The 16101-nt window shown below is 41.8% G+C and overlaps 1 protein-coding gene across 1 annotated transcript in view; it reads right to left on the reverse strand.

Annotated features, from left to right (window-relative positions):
* Positions 1-16101, reverse strand: part of nfasca (neurofascin homolog (chicken) a) — a gene marked incomplete in the record, with an annotated part of 161436 nt that overhangs the window by 7795 nt on the left and 137540 nt on the right. Inside the window, 7 exon segments of the mRNA XM_042227643.1 lie at positions 3015-3056; positions 4546-4615; positions 5180-5215; positions 6846-6974; positions 9297-9443; positions 14453-14575; positions 15157-15384. Coding sequence (XP_042083577.1) covers positions 3015-3056; positions 4546-4615; positions 5180-5215; positions 6846-6974; positions 9297-9443; positions 14453-14575; positions 15157-15384 — 775 coding nt within the window.

Below are 16101 nucleotides of genomic sequence, written 5' to 3' on the forward strand. Positions count from 1 at the left end.
CACGCACGCACGCACACACACACACACACACAATAATCCAGGCAGCATCTTCTCAGAAATAATTTGAAAACCCAAATAAACAAACATGTCCTTTAACTATGACACTGTGCATGCTAAAGTAGCCATATTTAAAAATGAAATCTGGGCAGCATCTGTATTGCATGCTTGATTTCATCCCTGATGTCTCCTAACAGATTTTAACAGGCAGGAGAATTTCATGCATAGTTATACACAGCTGTACGCTAGCATTAACCTTGTTATTAAACCAGTAGCATGACAGAAGAAAAAAGAGTGCATTTGAAGGATGCAAAGGTAAGATGTTCTTATCTCCTTTTGTGTGTTCAGACGCTCACCCCAGAGGACACAATCTACACTCTCAGAACGGCCACGCTTCATACCAAAGGACATTTGCAATATATATGTATATATACTGTATATGTGTATATATGTGTGGATACATTTTAGCAAACAAAAACAAGCAAAAACTGAAAGAAAAAACATGAAAGCAAATTCAAGGCCAAAAAATAAAAACAAAAAATGAAGAAGCAGGAAGGAAAAAAGCAACACTTTCTGAGCTGAGAAGGAAAAGATGGTAGAAGATGATTATATAAGTATTTTTTATTCTGACAAGTTTGTGACCTGCTGAACAGATCAAACATGAATGTATACTGAGCGAAGTATCCAATGGCACAGTGACAGTTGTGTCATCCACACTACTGCTTGGCACAGTTTCTGGTGAAGACAGCCTTAGACCTTCAAACTAAATGATGACATGTTGGCTGAAGGGAAACCGACACGTCCTTATGTGTCAGTGGTACTTGATTAGGAAGCCTCTTCTCTTCAGAAGAACAAAGGAATGAATGTACTCAAAGTCTGCAGTGTAGAACAGAAGCGCAGGAAAAAGTAACAACATTGTTCTTTGACGTTCCCGCCACACCCAAGCAGACGAGTGAAAATTATGCCTCGATCATGTTTTGGTGTCTTTTCTCTCTTTGCGTGTGATAAGTGCTGGTAATGGACAAACCAATACGTATCTGTACGTCCATTTAGGCTGAGAGTAGTTTGATGTTTAAAGGCACACAGAAAGAAAACTTTAATGCTTACGCAGCCTCTTTGACAAAATGACAGGACTACAGAGTGCAGCGATTTGTGTTAAACAAAAAGTCAGAAAAATAAATACTCAAGTAAACCACAGTTACTTGAGTATTCTAAGGAAGTGTTTGTGCTTCGGTACTTCCCAGCTCTGTGAGAAGCGCCACTCCAAAAGCAAGCCCAACTTAACGACAGCAGAAACGTACATGCTTCTTCCAGCCGGGTTCAAAAGTGGTTTTGGCCTCGATTCCTGTTAATGGAAACTTTACTGGGGCGATTTTTCCAGTGTAAAGTGGGTGCCACATTGTCCAGTTCAGCATTTGTTTTTAATCAAATGAAACATCATGCAGGCTACTTTAAACCACTGGTTAGGTTTAGGCACTGAAACCATCTGGTTCGATTCACCAAAAAGATGATAGTTTGTTTAAAATGGCAATCCTAACCTTTTATGTATTTAAAATATAAATACATACAACCAAATGAAACCAAATTCTTTACATTTGATATAAATGTTTTCTCAGTGAACACTGAGATCTGCTCTGTGAGGGCTGAAAGTGTACAAACCTCGTAGATTAGCAGTAAATTTAAAAGAGAACTTTTTATTTACTTAGCTGTGAGTTGGCATCTTTTTATTTAAAGAGAGGCTGTTTTAAATGTTGCTCTTTGCATGATAAAGACATGAATTAAGTGGTGGAGTGCTTGGATCTGTTGCCTTATACCGAGAAGGATATCAAACTGTGCATGTTCTCCTTGTGCCTGCATTCCTGGCTTGTTCCCACAGTCTAGAAAAACACATCTTAGGTTAGCTGGCGATTCTAAATCAGTCATGAATGTAAGGTAGATAAAATGAATGAGTGTAGTTCAATGTGGCTGCATGCTGGGCAAAGATAAGAAACCCAAAGAGCCTCCAATCCACCAATCCACAGGCAGATACGCCGTGTACAAAATCAAAAGTCGTTTGTTGTGCCTTGCTTTGTAGTGGACGCTTAGTTCCTGTTGCCTAGGTAACCTTCTCAATCGGTCACCATGGAGCGGAGCAACGTTTAGGAACAAACAGCAGCTTGACCACTGACTCTGGTCTCTGCCCACATGGAAAAGATATTTATAACTCTTATACAGTTTGTCTGTGTGAAATTTGTAAGAAAAGCACACAAGAGTGAAAACAGATATAAGATCCCTTGAAAAATGATATAATGAAACTTGTATGTTTTGGATACTTACTAAAACAATGTATGAAAGTAGTAAGAAAGTGGCCACTTTCATGAGTAAATCATAGAAGTTTTTACTATTTCTTTTCCATATGGGAAGTTACAAAGCTGTGAACCACTTCCTGTGTGGCACAGCAACACAACTAACAAAGGAAGTCAACCAACTAAGTACACACTCCAAGAGCGTGTGACCATGTGGACTGTCACAACGAAGCCCTGTAGCATTAAAGGCCTCTGTCGCCTCGGCTCATTTCTGGAAACACTGCTCTCCAGCCACTGCTGCTAACAGGCAGCACTGTTCTTTTTAAAAACTGTGGGGACAATACCAGGAGTCGTTTGGGACAAAGGACAGGCTCTTCTTGCAGAGAGGAAAATCTGCATTCCTAATTTATTTCTACTAAAATTTGAGATACCGCTAGAATCAGAGCTTTGTTGTGTTTTGGGCAAGAACAGCTGGTCATAACTGACGGAGCAAATACAAATTCTGTTTCCATTTTTTCCTGAATATTACATTAAATGCAGTCCAGATGGAGTGTTACTGCTCACATCATGGACTTAAACTGCACCCTCTTTGCAGGCTGACCCAAAAGCCAACAATGCAGGCATGTTGTCAAGTCTCCAAACATGCTACACCTTATCCTGTTCTTACCCCCACCCTCACACCGCTTACCCCTACATGCTCAGGCCAAAAGACTTTGCTGAAAACCAAAGTACCTGTTCTCGTTCTCGTTCCTGTCAGGGACAGATGACCCATTTCAGCATTGGGGGAGAGAGAGGGACAAGATGTGAGGAACCACATAAGACGGCAGGAAGGAAGGAAGGAAGGAAGACAAGTTCCACATTGTGCATGCATGGGTTAGTGTAAAAACACACAGCTGAATAGGCTGGACCCTGAGCTGTTCATTGACAGAAAACAGGTTCTGGAGGAGGATGAAACACATCATTAAGCACAGCATGCTGGGGTCAAATGCTCATTGCACCTCTCGAAGTTACCCTGAACACACAGTGTGAGTCAAAAAACAGCAGCTGTCATTCTAAGTACAAGCCCAGTTATGAACGTTATGTGCATGGGACCCATTTGTGTGATTTAATGGACCCATTTAGGACCCGGGGTCACAAATGAAATTCTGATGTTAAAGTTGTGGTGATGAAAGTTAAGATGCCCTCTCACACAGCTCAGTTAGAACACGTCCACTTCAGATTTAGGAAGCAGGTTAAACTTAAAAGGTCTTTAGTCTAAAGGGACTGTTGGCAAATTAAGGGACAGGTTCATTCGTCATGAAGAAGAATGAGGCCACAGAGCTCAGTGGAACCTGGAAGGAGCAAAAGATGCAACTTACCACATGTCCTTGACATTACACAGAAGCCTTTACACAGTACATGGTATCAAGTTTGAATATATTTGTGTGCGCACTTCAGAGAGAAACACGGACGTGTTCAAAACTAGATAAACGGTGTAGCTGGGTCAGGAGATCGTCTAACTCTGCTCCTTCAAAGAGTCGCGCACACCAGTCTGAATGTGCACACACTCCAACACACACTTTACTGCACTTGTGTTATTGCTGTTCCAGAAGTTTTACTCATAACTAGCTACACTTACAACCAAATTTCCCCTTGTGGGACAATTAAAGGATTATTCTATCCTATTCTATTCTAACCAACTACCAGCAAGAAAAATGTGCCAGACGTGGTCTGAACACTAACTTGTGTTTACAAGTTATTCACATGTATATTGTTAGAATAGTGAGCAGCTTTATGTACACATCACACTTCACTTCAAACACTCTGGTCTTAAGGATCAATCAGTCACAGAGTAGGAGGAGCCTCACCCTAACCCTGGCCTCAACAGAAAGGTGCTAACACGGAGCTAACCCCTGTGCATGCTGTTCCCCACAGAGCTCAGCTGTAGGTGTACTCAGACTGAACTCCCTTTAGAAACTGGCACCAACATTGGACTGATGCTTTTACAGTAATAATTAAAGAAGCTGGACACAGCTGCCATTTCAATTCAAATGTTGAAAGACGTTTCATTTGGCTTTCCTCTAAGCAGCAGTGCTTCGTGGTCTTATAGTGTTTCTGGTTCAGTTCTTTATTGCTTAAATTTTAAACTCAGGCTATGTAACGTTGGTACATATGCAGGTTCATTACTGAAGGGGCTGCAGACCACCGTGACTGATAACTGCTGACGAGCTTTACATGAGCGTATAACAGGAATAGTAATGCAGAACAAGCTATTTATACTTACTGGTAATCAAAGGATCCATCCTGGTCTTTTTGATCCACCGCGTCCAAGGGGAGATCTTTTTTATCTCGCACTGCCAAGGAAGACAACAAAGGTGTTATGCTGCAGCTGTTCGAGTCAACAGATTTTCAGGGCTTTATGTTGAAAATACAATCATTTAGTTAGTCCCCATCTGCTGGTTTAGTTGCTTTCAGTTGTCACATACTAAGTTTACACTGTGTACTGTTTATAGAGTGTATGAACAACGAGTGTGGGCTATGTCCTATATGAAGCAGCTCACTCCAAGGCTTCGTTCAGTTGCTGCCAATTAAACAAGAATTCACATGTTCAGGTCATTTAGTGACATTTCTTCAGGCCGAGTGGAACATGGAACACAGAGCATTTATGTGAAGGGACAGTCAAGCCTGTTTTAGTAGCAGTTGCATTATGTTGGGTTTGCAGAGAGAGGATCAGGGCCACTGGGGAAAAGGTTTCTTTCTCTTTCCCAGTGGCCCTGATCCTCTTCAGTAGCTTTGTGAGTTGGTCAGATTTGTTAAAAACGTTTAGTTTTAGTTCCACATGCCTCACTGAAGGCTTGTCAGTCTCTGTTATTGGTCACTGCTCTGTTATATTAGTTTGTCACTGAGTCAGCACCTACCCAGAGCCTTTGTGAAACAGCTCGTGTAGCCACCACCTGGACATTACAAAAACTGTAAAACATTAACAATACTCTGATTTAAGTCATTCATGACCATTACGTTATAATACACAAAACAGCAATCCAGCTAAATGCTGTAAAACCTCTAAACCCTGATTTTAAATTCTGAGTTTTCCATCATCATATTTGTCATGTCTGTTTCCATCTTGTTCATGCACACAGCAGCTGGCTGTCCTCCCGGTACTGACTGATCAGCTGGAGTCAAGCTGCCTGCTGCGACTCTGGCTGCTAACAACAACAAGCTGTGCAAAGAGAAACCTACAAATCCCTCACAGCAGATATTCACCCCTCTTCATTTCCTCCTGTTCCCAAAGGTTTGTTGTTGTTCCTTTAAAACAAACGAGTTCTGTAAAGCTCAGTATTGAACCTGTAGGCGGGGCAGCCGTCTTCCCAAAATTAGATGTAAGGAATCATCTTTATCATCATCTCTTGGTCAGAGTGAGAAACAAATGGAAAACTGACCGCTCTTCCTCCATACTGCGCTGAAAGATATCTAAGAAGACGACTTCAGTCACCTCGTGTTGTCTTGTCCCGAGACCCCGTCTGAAACCACCCACCCATTTTCACTTATCAAAAGAAATATTTAAATAAAAAAGACCAGTGTGCTTTCCTTTCTTTAAAAAAGTGCATGACAATATTGATTCATGTTTTGATGTTGTCAAAGGTAAACACATGAGTTCACAGCGCAGTGTGCCACTCGCCCTTTGGTAAGCAGCTGTTCTTCCTCTCGTCATAGCTGCTTCAATAAAACAATATTTATTTATACTTTAAGCCAATGAAGAGCACATATTTACAATCCACAGCAAAAGAAGATCAATCAGGTATTGTTTTCTTATTTTCTACACACACGTGTCTGTTTGTATTACTCAGAAATCCCTTTGTGTTAGGACGGCACCAGCACAGAAACACAGGCCCAGCCACAGTCCTGGGAAAACAGACTGTATGTCAAAGCAGACAGCTTCACACCACACTGGCATTCCTTGAATTCAGTGGACAGACGGAAAAAGTCAAGGTGGTAGTTTAGTGGCCCATCAGGAAACAAGAGCACCTTCAACACGCTGAATGTTTGCATGAGATGCATCGTCACCTGGTCACCAGAGGAGCTGCAAGAACAGACCTCTGCCTGGGTGCAGACACAGCAAAGTAAGACTGGCTTACATTCGCTCAAAGCAAAGATTCCTTTCAGGCTCACTGTTTGTTGTTTATTGAAGGTTTGATTCACTACAATACACAGACTTGCTTCTTGAACCCAGATGCTTCAGAAAATGCTCTGCTGATGAAACGTCAACAACATCCTTCCACCCAGACGTGTAATGGCATGAGGCGTGGGAGATGGAATCAGTAACTAGCTCTAACTATGTCCTTGTAGCCACATATGACAGCACTGGCTAAAATACCCACGACTCTCAAGACCATTAAGACCATTGATCTTCTAAAAGGAAACTACCTGGATGAACTGTGACATTACTGACATATTCTTCCTCTCGGCATTAAAGAATATTCAGTCTCTGTGTGGCGCCACAAATTCAATAATCACTTCTTCCCACTGTCTGCACGATTTCACTCAAGAGAATAGACTTGCATAAGAATGCTGTGGGAAGCTTACCTGGGTACTTTCCTCCACGACTCCGCTTGATGAAACAGACGATGAGGAGGATCAGGATGATAAGGGCGATGGCGCACATCAATCCGATGAACCAGCCCTGCGTGGCTATGTCTACCTGGTCTATGTAGGCTGGAGTCGTGTCAGAGAGACAAACAAGACGAGACAGTGGACAAGAAAGAAGAACGCAAAGAGAGTTAGTATTTATCTGAGGAGGGTTAGGGTTAACCCCCTAACCCATCCCAGAGCGCTCAGCAGACATCAACAGCTCAGAACCAATATGCCATCATTTCCCCAAAAACAATGAGGATGATGCAGTGAACATGATCCTGTCCATGTCAAGTGATTGCCTAAAAATTCACACACTGTGTGATTTAATCTGAAAAATGTACTTTTTTCCCAACAAGTCAGGGACTTTGTTTCACAGCTGCCACAGTCACTGTGTAAGCCTGCATGAGGAGTTTCTCTGCTGGTTGACAAACTGTACCAACCGCCTACCAAGATCAGTCATTTTTACCGGTGCTTGATTTATCCCAGCTTCATGTTCATGTCCCATATTTGGGACTTGAGCTGACAGTTTGTTTTAGTCATTAGTCTTAACTCACCAGAAGGATACCGCACTGGTCCAAAGTTTTGGAACACCCTGATTTTTCCAGTAATTTATTGCAGTTCAAGTCATCCAAGTCCAACGAATAGATCGAAATGGTACAAAGGGAAGTGGTTAAAAACAAAGGTTACCCCAAACTGAAAACTAATGTGCACATACGAAAAGGCCTTTTTCAGGGACAACATGGGCTAACAGTTTAAATCTGTTCTGCAGCAATGGAGGCTGATCAAGCCTTGAAAGCTGCTGCTGGTACTTCCTACAGCTGTTCCAGCTTTTCTGGATTACTCCCCCCTCTGTCTGCACAAAGCAGTGCTGGGACACACTGATGTACTCTCGTGAGCATCAGCTGAACAGTACTCCAGAAAGTAGAGTGTTGCTACAAAAATTAACAATGGAAGAGACACAGACCATCATAACACTTATAAATGCAGGTCTGTCCTGCAGAGAAACAGTGAGTCCAGCTTCCTTCAGCCAAAGGCTCAGAAACTGTGACAGGAGGAGGTCTGCAGACCCAGAGACACGACTGAATCAGAGGACAAGTTTCTGAGAGTTAACAGCTGTGTGACGGCGGCTCACAGGACAACAGCTTCAAGCAGTTTAATCGTGGTCGTAGTGAGAAAGTCTCAGTTTCAGCTGTGAAGAGAAACTTCGAGCTGCAGGTTTGACAGGACGAGTTGCAGCAAGAAAGCCAGACGTCAGAATGAGACAAAGAGGCTCGTCTGGGCCATGAAACACCGACACTGGACTACTGAAGGGGCTGTTTTGGTGGATCCAGGGTCGGTGACTTGTACACAGTGAGAGGCCCCCTGAACCAAAACAGCCCACCACAGCAGATATACATACAGATATATGTACTAGAGATGGACCGATCCGATATTACGTATCAGTCTGATACTGACCTAAATTACTGGATCGGATATCAGAGAAAAATAAAAAATGTAATCTGATCCATTAAATATCAAAAAAGCACCTCACAAAACTTGTGACAACGTGCAAGAAAGATGTTGAATCTATTTAATTATTCTTGAAAAATAATTGATTTCTGTGCATTTTTTCTCACACTGCATCAAATTAAAGTTGATTACGTCGATTAAGCATCATGAGGTGGAGCGTGAGGGGTGGTTCCCTATTTTTGGGGTCCCTATTTTTGTTTTTGCTGGGAGTTGGAACCCTATTAGTTAGGTTGCTTAATATTTCTGCTAAGTGCTCTTTAAAATACCAGAATAGGGAGGATGGAGCGGTTTAAGTTTATTAGATTGATCAGTTTTGCTGAACTATGAAATATTTTGGGTGCAGTGTGTTTTTTGCATACAGGTTTAACAGAGTAGCTTTAGTGTTGTTGTTTGTTTAAACTTGAGTATGAACAAAATGCAGCAAGATATTAAAAAAACAGTTTTATTGATTAAAAACACTATATCGGATTCATATCGGTATCGGCAGATATCCAAATTTATGATATCGGTATCGGACATAAAAAAGTGGTATCATGCCGTCTCTAATTTTTACACACACACAAGACAGAAGCAATAAATATATCTCTTTAAAGTCGAACTTTTTAGTTGGTTAAAAACACAGGGCCCGTGAACTACCAGAAGTAAGCACACGATCTAAACTAACTTGTACTTCTTGTCATGTAGATTCCATTTCTAAAGACAAGCCCTCTAAATCTGAGGCATTTCAAATGTAGAAGGTTTACTGCTGGGAAAAAACAAGACAGATATCAATTAAACAAACCGTGACAACCCGCCCTGCACTGACTTAGTCAGTGTAGATATTACTTGTGTCAAATACGTAGAGGAGCCCAGCTGGCTCCCATCCTTGTTCCACACGGCCAGGTGTGGTCTCACCTGCTTTGGTCTTAAAGGTGACAGATTTGCTGCTGACACTGTTGAATAGATGGGAGTAAACTCTCAGGTGATACACGACGCCTGGGATGAGATCCACCACATTAATGGGGGGCTGTTGACTCTTTACATCTTTCTTCGTCTTGTTACCTTGGAAACACAATTAAGAGGCCAATCACACTCCAGGGGTGTGGCCTTCGCTCCACTTTAAAACCGGGCATACAACAGTCTGCAGCATCACAATGCTTTACAGGGAGACTGCTGTTGTCTGATAGCAGGGTGGCGGTGCTGAACTGAGGCTGATAGCAATGCTGCGACCACAGTGGCCATAAAGATTCATTCATCTCTTTAAATTAGTAAAACATATGGATTAAACAGTATGTATGCCTGGCCACAACACTTTATGAAATTCTCAGTTCAGACAATATGTTCTGATTAATCTTACTGTTTTATGGCCCTCTGACTACTTTTTTCTTCAAGGTCAAGTTCCCTGCAGAATCCTGATCATTGCTAGTAGTGGAATAGTGAGGCACAAGGACCACTGTCTGTCAAGCAAAACCACTGGAATACAATCGGCTGAAAAGCATGTTTTAAAACATGTTCAGCACCGTCTTCTGTCAGTACACAACGTTGGTGCTGGTTACCATCAATAGATCTACTCTGCATTAGTTTATGTTCACAAACTAGCAACAAAACCAGTAACTCCGTGGGACATAAGCAGACCTTTGAAATTCTGCGGGGTTTGTCTGCATCATTCTTTCACAGGAAAGCATTATCAAGATTATCAGGTAAGTTTATACAACTGCGATATTACATTTGTTTCAATGTCTGATACCCTCCATCTCTCTTCAAATAAGACATATTTAATGTCAACAACACTTTTTACCTGGATAAAAGTCACTTTGCAGCAGCTACTTTACAATGGGAATGTTCTTTTTGGCTGTAAACTACTTGATATTCTTTCATAAAAGTTTAATTTCCAGAAATCATTCTTTTGAAAAATTCTGGAAATCACTTTCGGGCAGCGATCACTGGAAGCGAGTGTGGATCGGTATACTGACTACTTAAAGAAATGATGAACTGTATTGTCTCTATTAACTTCTTAAGGTGCCTCAACAAAAAAGAATAACATCTAAACTAGAAACTTTGTCCACAAGCTGCTGTATGTCCAGTTACATTATGTAGCAGTTCTCGCGTCGGCATATTTCCCCGAGACTTTGTGGAGGTTCCACACCCCTGGAGACTGGATTACTCCTTCACCTACATTTAGGCGAAGGAGACTTTAACACGGAGGCTTTTTCTCCTTCGACCATGCGCATGAAGGTCAGGATTTTGGATCGTCTTTTAATAAGAAACACAGTGAACTGTTTGATGTGCTTGGGAAAAAAAGAGAATATTTTATTATATAAAATAGCGCATATATTATATCATAATTTGTGAACACTTTATTTTCAAGCTAATTGTGCGGCTCGTTGCACCCGGCCTGTCGAGGAAAGGCTGCAGTATTGGGCTCCAGCTAGTTGGTCTCTCATCCAAACAGTCTTCATTTAAAAAGTACTTTGTAGCCCGAATAATGCAGGCAGATTTTCCCAAGTCAGTGCAGCCAGCCAAACAACAAAGAACCGCTGACTGCTTAAGTGATAAAGTGAAAGTGGACAGTATAGGCTTGATTTAAAACCCATTGTTGCAGCTAGGTGCAGAACAAAAGTGACCCCCTTAAACTGCTTTTATTGTCCCTGTTTTTCCCCAGGTTATTGGTTCTGTTACTAGTCAGCTAACAGCAAGTCTATTGACGGCAACCAAACAACCAACCCAGTGACATAAAGCTCCATACTGAGAGAAGATGCTACTAAACAGGATTTTAAAATGTAAGCACTTTGAGTTAAATCTATGTCAGGCGGCAAAACATTGCTCGTCTCAGTTAGACACCAGACCCCCTCCTATCTCTAAGGTCCAGGAAGAAAGCAGTGATGACAGCCTGCACGTTTTCAGCAGAAACACGTCTGTCATGCCCATGAGACACACTCTGAAGAGGCAGCATGAAGTGACATCATGCACCATGCTGTTAGCCACACAAAGTGAAAGTCATCCAACATGGGTGATTACCAAGCCATGCTACAGCAGTCCTCAAACCAGCCAAAGAAAGCACAGACACACAAAGAACATGCTGTTTGACAAAAGTCAGTGAAGTGCTATGAGAAAGGCTTTTTGTCATTTGTAAAATGATATCCATCTGCCACGTCTTTCTTTTGTGTATGTGGCTAAATAATTATCCTCATGACAGTCAGCCCTATTTGAAAACAGTGTATTTAAGCTGTATTTATGTTTCATGCTAGTTTATTGTTTTCAAGCAGCTGTAAAAAAAATCAAAGTAACCCAATCCTTTTCCTAAACAATATATTCTCCACATTCTTTTTTTTAAATAAGTATAACAATCAAACATAAAAAGGCAGTTTGTGGCAGTTTTTGTGGCTAGCTCCGCCGGATACGTCCCTTAACTCTGGGGACAGGTTGTCCAGGGTTATTAGCCTGTTCGGGCAGTGTGTTGGGACGTGTTCGTGACCTGTAGCGACATGTAGCGGGGCCTTCTCGGTAGCCCTAACCCACCAGCATCAATAATGCACTCCTGTCGTAATGTCGTAAAGTCTATGCGCAGCCCTGACCTACATGCATTCTGTATTGAGTAGAGATAGTATCAATACAATTTCTTCAATGCATTTAAAACCCTGTTAGGATTTGTTTTCTTGTTTTCTTTCTTTCTTTGTTGTTTTTGTAACAGTATAAAGTAGAGTACAACAGCAGAACAGGAGAGACCCGAGGCGGCCGCCAGGCGGAGCGTCAGGTGAACCGAACTTCAGGTAAGAAGTTATGACCTGCAGTCTATCTGGGTCAGATATAAACCAAGTTTAGGTGCAGTTTATTTTCGTTATGCTGACTTTTTACAGTCAGAGAAAATATTACACCTTTCATATTGAGGTGAAAAGGAACCGTTTGTCCCGGACTTCAGCTACAATGAAAAAGACACAAAGCTGGAGTTATTCTGTCTTTGCTGCACAGCTGCCTCTTCTCCTCTCATTCTCTCCCCTCTCTCTCCTGTTGCTACTTCAGTCATGAAACTGATCAGTGATCAGCTGATTGGCTTTTCTCTTGTGTTTGTTTATCACCCACTTTGCGCCAGAAAGAGGAAACCAGCAGAGGGTTGATATGAATGAGTTGAAGTTATGAACTGTTTCTGAGAGACAAATAACACCAGGATCCTTTTCTAAGTAGCTGACAGCTGGTAACTGTGCAGGGGCGGGTCTAGCAAAGGGGGGCAGGTAGGGCATTAACAGGGAGAAGGGGGCACAAAGAAATACTTTTCTTTCTTATTCTCATTTAAACTGTCTCACTTTTATGAAATAATTATCTGAATCTTACTACCAAAGTTTTTATCTGATGTCAAATGTATAGAAATCATACATATACCAACAAGACTGTACATCACTGTCACCACAGTGTTTGTTTTCATTCAAAGGCTTCATGGCTTTTCCTATAATACCTGGGGGGCCGGTCTCTAGTCAAAATGCCCGGGCCCATTTTTTGTCCCAGTCTAGCCCTGGTACTTCCTGTTTACTGTTGGGTTGTAGTTAGCGCTGGTTAGCTCCAGTAGCTAGCTAATTCTCAATTGGAAACAAACAAAAAAAACTTAATACACGAAAAAAAATGTGGACTCTTTTGAAAGAGTCTTAATAAAATCAATAAACACACATTATAAACAGCTTTACTACTTTACACGAGTTCATCTTACTCTACAATAGGTTGGAAGAGGTTAAGATTTATTTATATCACTTACTATGTTTTTTGAAACAATGTAATATCCCTGTTGTCTCAAAAATGAGAGAAGAAGCGTCTCCTTTGTCTCAGTCAACCTAAAAACAAACACACCCTGGCTGGACAGATCTCCCGTTAGGCCTGCTGTGGTTTATCTTATCAGGGTTACATACACTGTGTCCTCAAACATGACCTACCACGGATCAAGAGTCTGTATGAAAGAAAAGTCTAGATCTCACATCCTGACAGCCTGACAGTGCAGGGATGGGTGAAAGAAGTGGATAGCATCAGACCAATCACATCACTTCCTTTCCTCACACGCAGACATTAATAATTAAAATCTCAGCACAAGTACACAAACACATCTCCATCCTTTCTCTGCTCCAGACTTTATAGACTGGGCTGAGGCAAACAGCAGTAACTGAGATGTCTGATCAGAGCTGCCCAATTTTGCTCTGTGAAAAGGTGGGATGATTAAAAGCCAGAGTACACAGCACTTCATACCAAGCAGGTGAGTATGGCAGCCTTGGTGAGCAACAAAGAAACAGTGAAACAGCCGTTCAAAGAAAGCAGCCCATCCCAGCGCCGGGCCAACAAAAGCAACGCAAAGAAAGGCAACAGAACTCATAGATCCATGCACATGGTGCACTCAAACAGGCAGAACCAAAGAGTGAGAGGGAAAACAATTTTGCAGATGCTGCCTAAAAACGGCTCTCAGTTAACGTGTAACTGCGAAGTATATGGAACAAAATGTCATCTTTCATCTGAATATAATTACATTAAGATGTACCATTTCTGTTGTGACTAAAATCAATATTATGCTGATCTGGAAAACATTTTCAAGACTGCTACTGCACATCCAGATGTTTTCCTCTCATCCAGTCACATTAAAATCTAACTATAGATTGTGTTACTGCAGCTAAATGATATATTGTTAGGTCTTTTCAAGCTGATTGCGTGTGAATTGTTAGCAAAAGAATGCACTTATAAAAAGCAAAAAGGAAGCCAATTTGAACCATTTGACCTCAAGCTTGCACACACAGTATCAAACAGACGTTTATGTTGACTACATCTATTTATTTCATTCTAATGTTCGGTTTGAAGATGCTTATGAGAACTTCAAACCTGGATCCGGACTCCTCCTTGCCACCAGGCTGTAGTGTCCTGTATTCCCGTAATGTACAAATGGTGTGATAACATTTGGTTTTACCTGTTCAGCTCCACCTACACTCTGCACCTTGAAGCTCCGGTTTTACTTCACTATCCTTGTAGATCTACTCTGAAGTCAGAACATTTAGTTCACAGTTTATATCTCAGTAGCGCAGTTTGAGCTTGGTCTGATTTCTTACTGTCCAGAGTGAACTCTAGTACAAAATCGCTGCTGCTGGCCGGGAAGTTGTGCGTCCAGCTGACTTTAGCGTAGTTACTGTTAGGCTCCACCGTCAAATTCCAGATCTCTCGCCCAGAAGCCACTACACAAGGTAGGGTAGGTGGGGGATGGGGTAGGGGACAAAGGGTTCAAAGTTGGAAGCAAGAGGCAGAGAGGGCACAGTTACAACAACCACACACAGGGCTCTGTTTGGACCCGTGCAGACTGCTAGCCTTGCACAAGTCTTCCTACAACAAAACAGACTCCATGCTTTGCTCAAAATCAAACTAACAGCATTAAACTATATTCACCCCCACCCACCCACCCACCCAAATATATCTGCATAGTTTTTTTAAGTTCATGAATGAATGAATTGTAATGTTTACTTCTGAGTTAGCGATTACTTCAGTCCTAACACTGCCAGTGTCCAAGTACTAATCAAACTACTGAAACTCAAAGCCATCATGTTCTGTGAAATAAATGTTTAGGTTCTCGCTCCTTGACCAGGAGGATATTTGCTGGCTACAACCCAGTATTTTGTAGCAACTCCCCACTTTTTGTGCAGCAGGTACAGCACAGCGTATCGAAGGAAACCCTGATGTAGCTTACTGTTCAGGTAGGAGAAGACAGTTCAATTCAAATGGTAGACAGACAGTAAAACTAGAATGGGACAACAGCAAGTACCCAACACATTCTGGTCAATACGCTTGGTGGTGAACAGCATTGGAAGGATGGTAGTGGTTGCCTCAGTAGTAGAAGTGGTGGCAATAGTAGTGGTTGAAGTCGTAGTTGTCGGAGTGGGAGTAGCTGAGGTACTAATGGTTGTAGTAGCAATGGTAGTAGGAGAAGGATAACCAAAAGGAGTAGGAGTAGGAGTGAAACCAGAAGCCACAAAGGAGTCGGTAAGCTCGACTACAAAAGAGGAGGAGAGAGCAGAGGGTTAAAGACAAGGTAGCAGGAACGTCAAACACAACGATGAACAATGACGCACACATACATGCTTACTCGCACACGCATGCATACGCACACGCATGCATACGCATGAGAAGTCAAAGAATCCCTGAGCAGAAACACTCGAGGAATTCCCTGCAAGATCACAGTCCTCATTTGAGAGCATCTCATTCCAAGGATCCATGCACGTTATTCTTCTGTCATCAGGAGGACAGATGTTGTCTCGTATTGTGTTTCGTCCAAAGTGTTAGGCTACGTGGGACCCAGTGTTTATGCTCTTTGATTCAGGGTTTCTAATGATTTCCTGATTTCTAGTTCTTAGGTCTTGTTCCTCCCTGTGATCCTCGTGTCTCATCGACTCAGATAAATTAATAATAAATTAGATAAATAATGCTAATATCATTTGTATTTTTTCACTGTAATCATCTTGAACCTGTTGATATTTATTTGTAATATAAATCGCTATTCTAATGAATTGGTGTTTATTAGAATGTATATTTATTGTACTCCTCCTTGAATCGCTACCTTATCGTGGTGGAGGGGTTTGTGTGTCCCAGGGATCCCAGGGGCTATGTTGTCTGGGGGCTTTTGCCCCCTGGTAGGGTCTCCCATGGCAAATTGGTCCTGGGTGAGGGACCAGACAAAGAGCGATTCAGAAGACCCTTATGAAAAGAATAT

The sequence above is a fragment of the Haplochromis burtoni genome, unplaced genomic scaffold (assembly GCF_018398535.1).
Source record: "Haplochromis burtoni strain Fernald_Lab_line unplaced genomic scaffold, NCSU_Asbu1 Contig_273, whole genome shotgun sequence".
Taxonomy (NCBI): Eukaryota; Metazoa; Chordata; class Actinopteri; order Cichliformes; family Cichlidae; genus Haplochromis; species Haplochromis burtoni.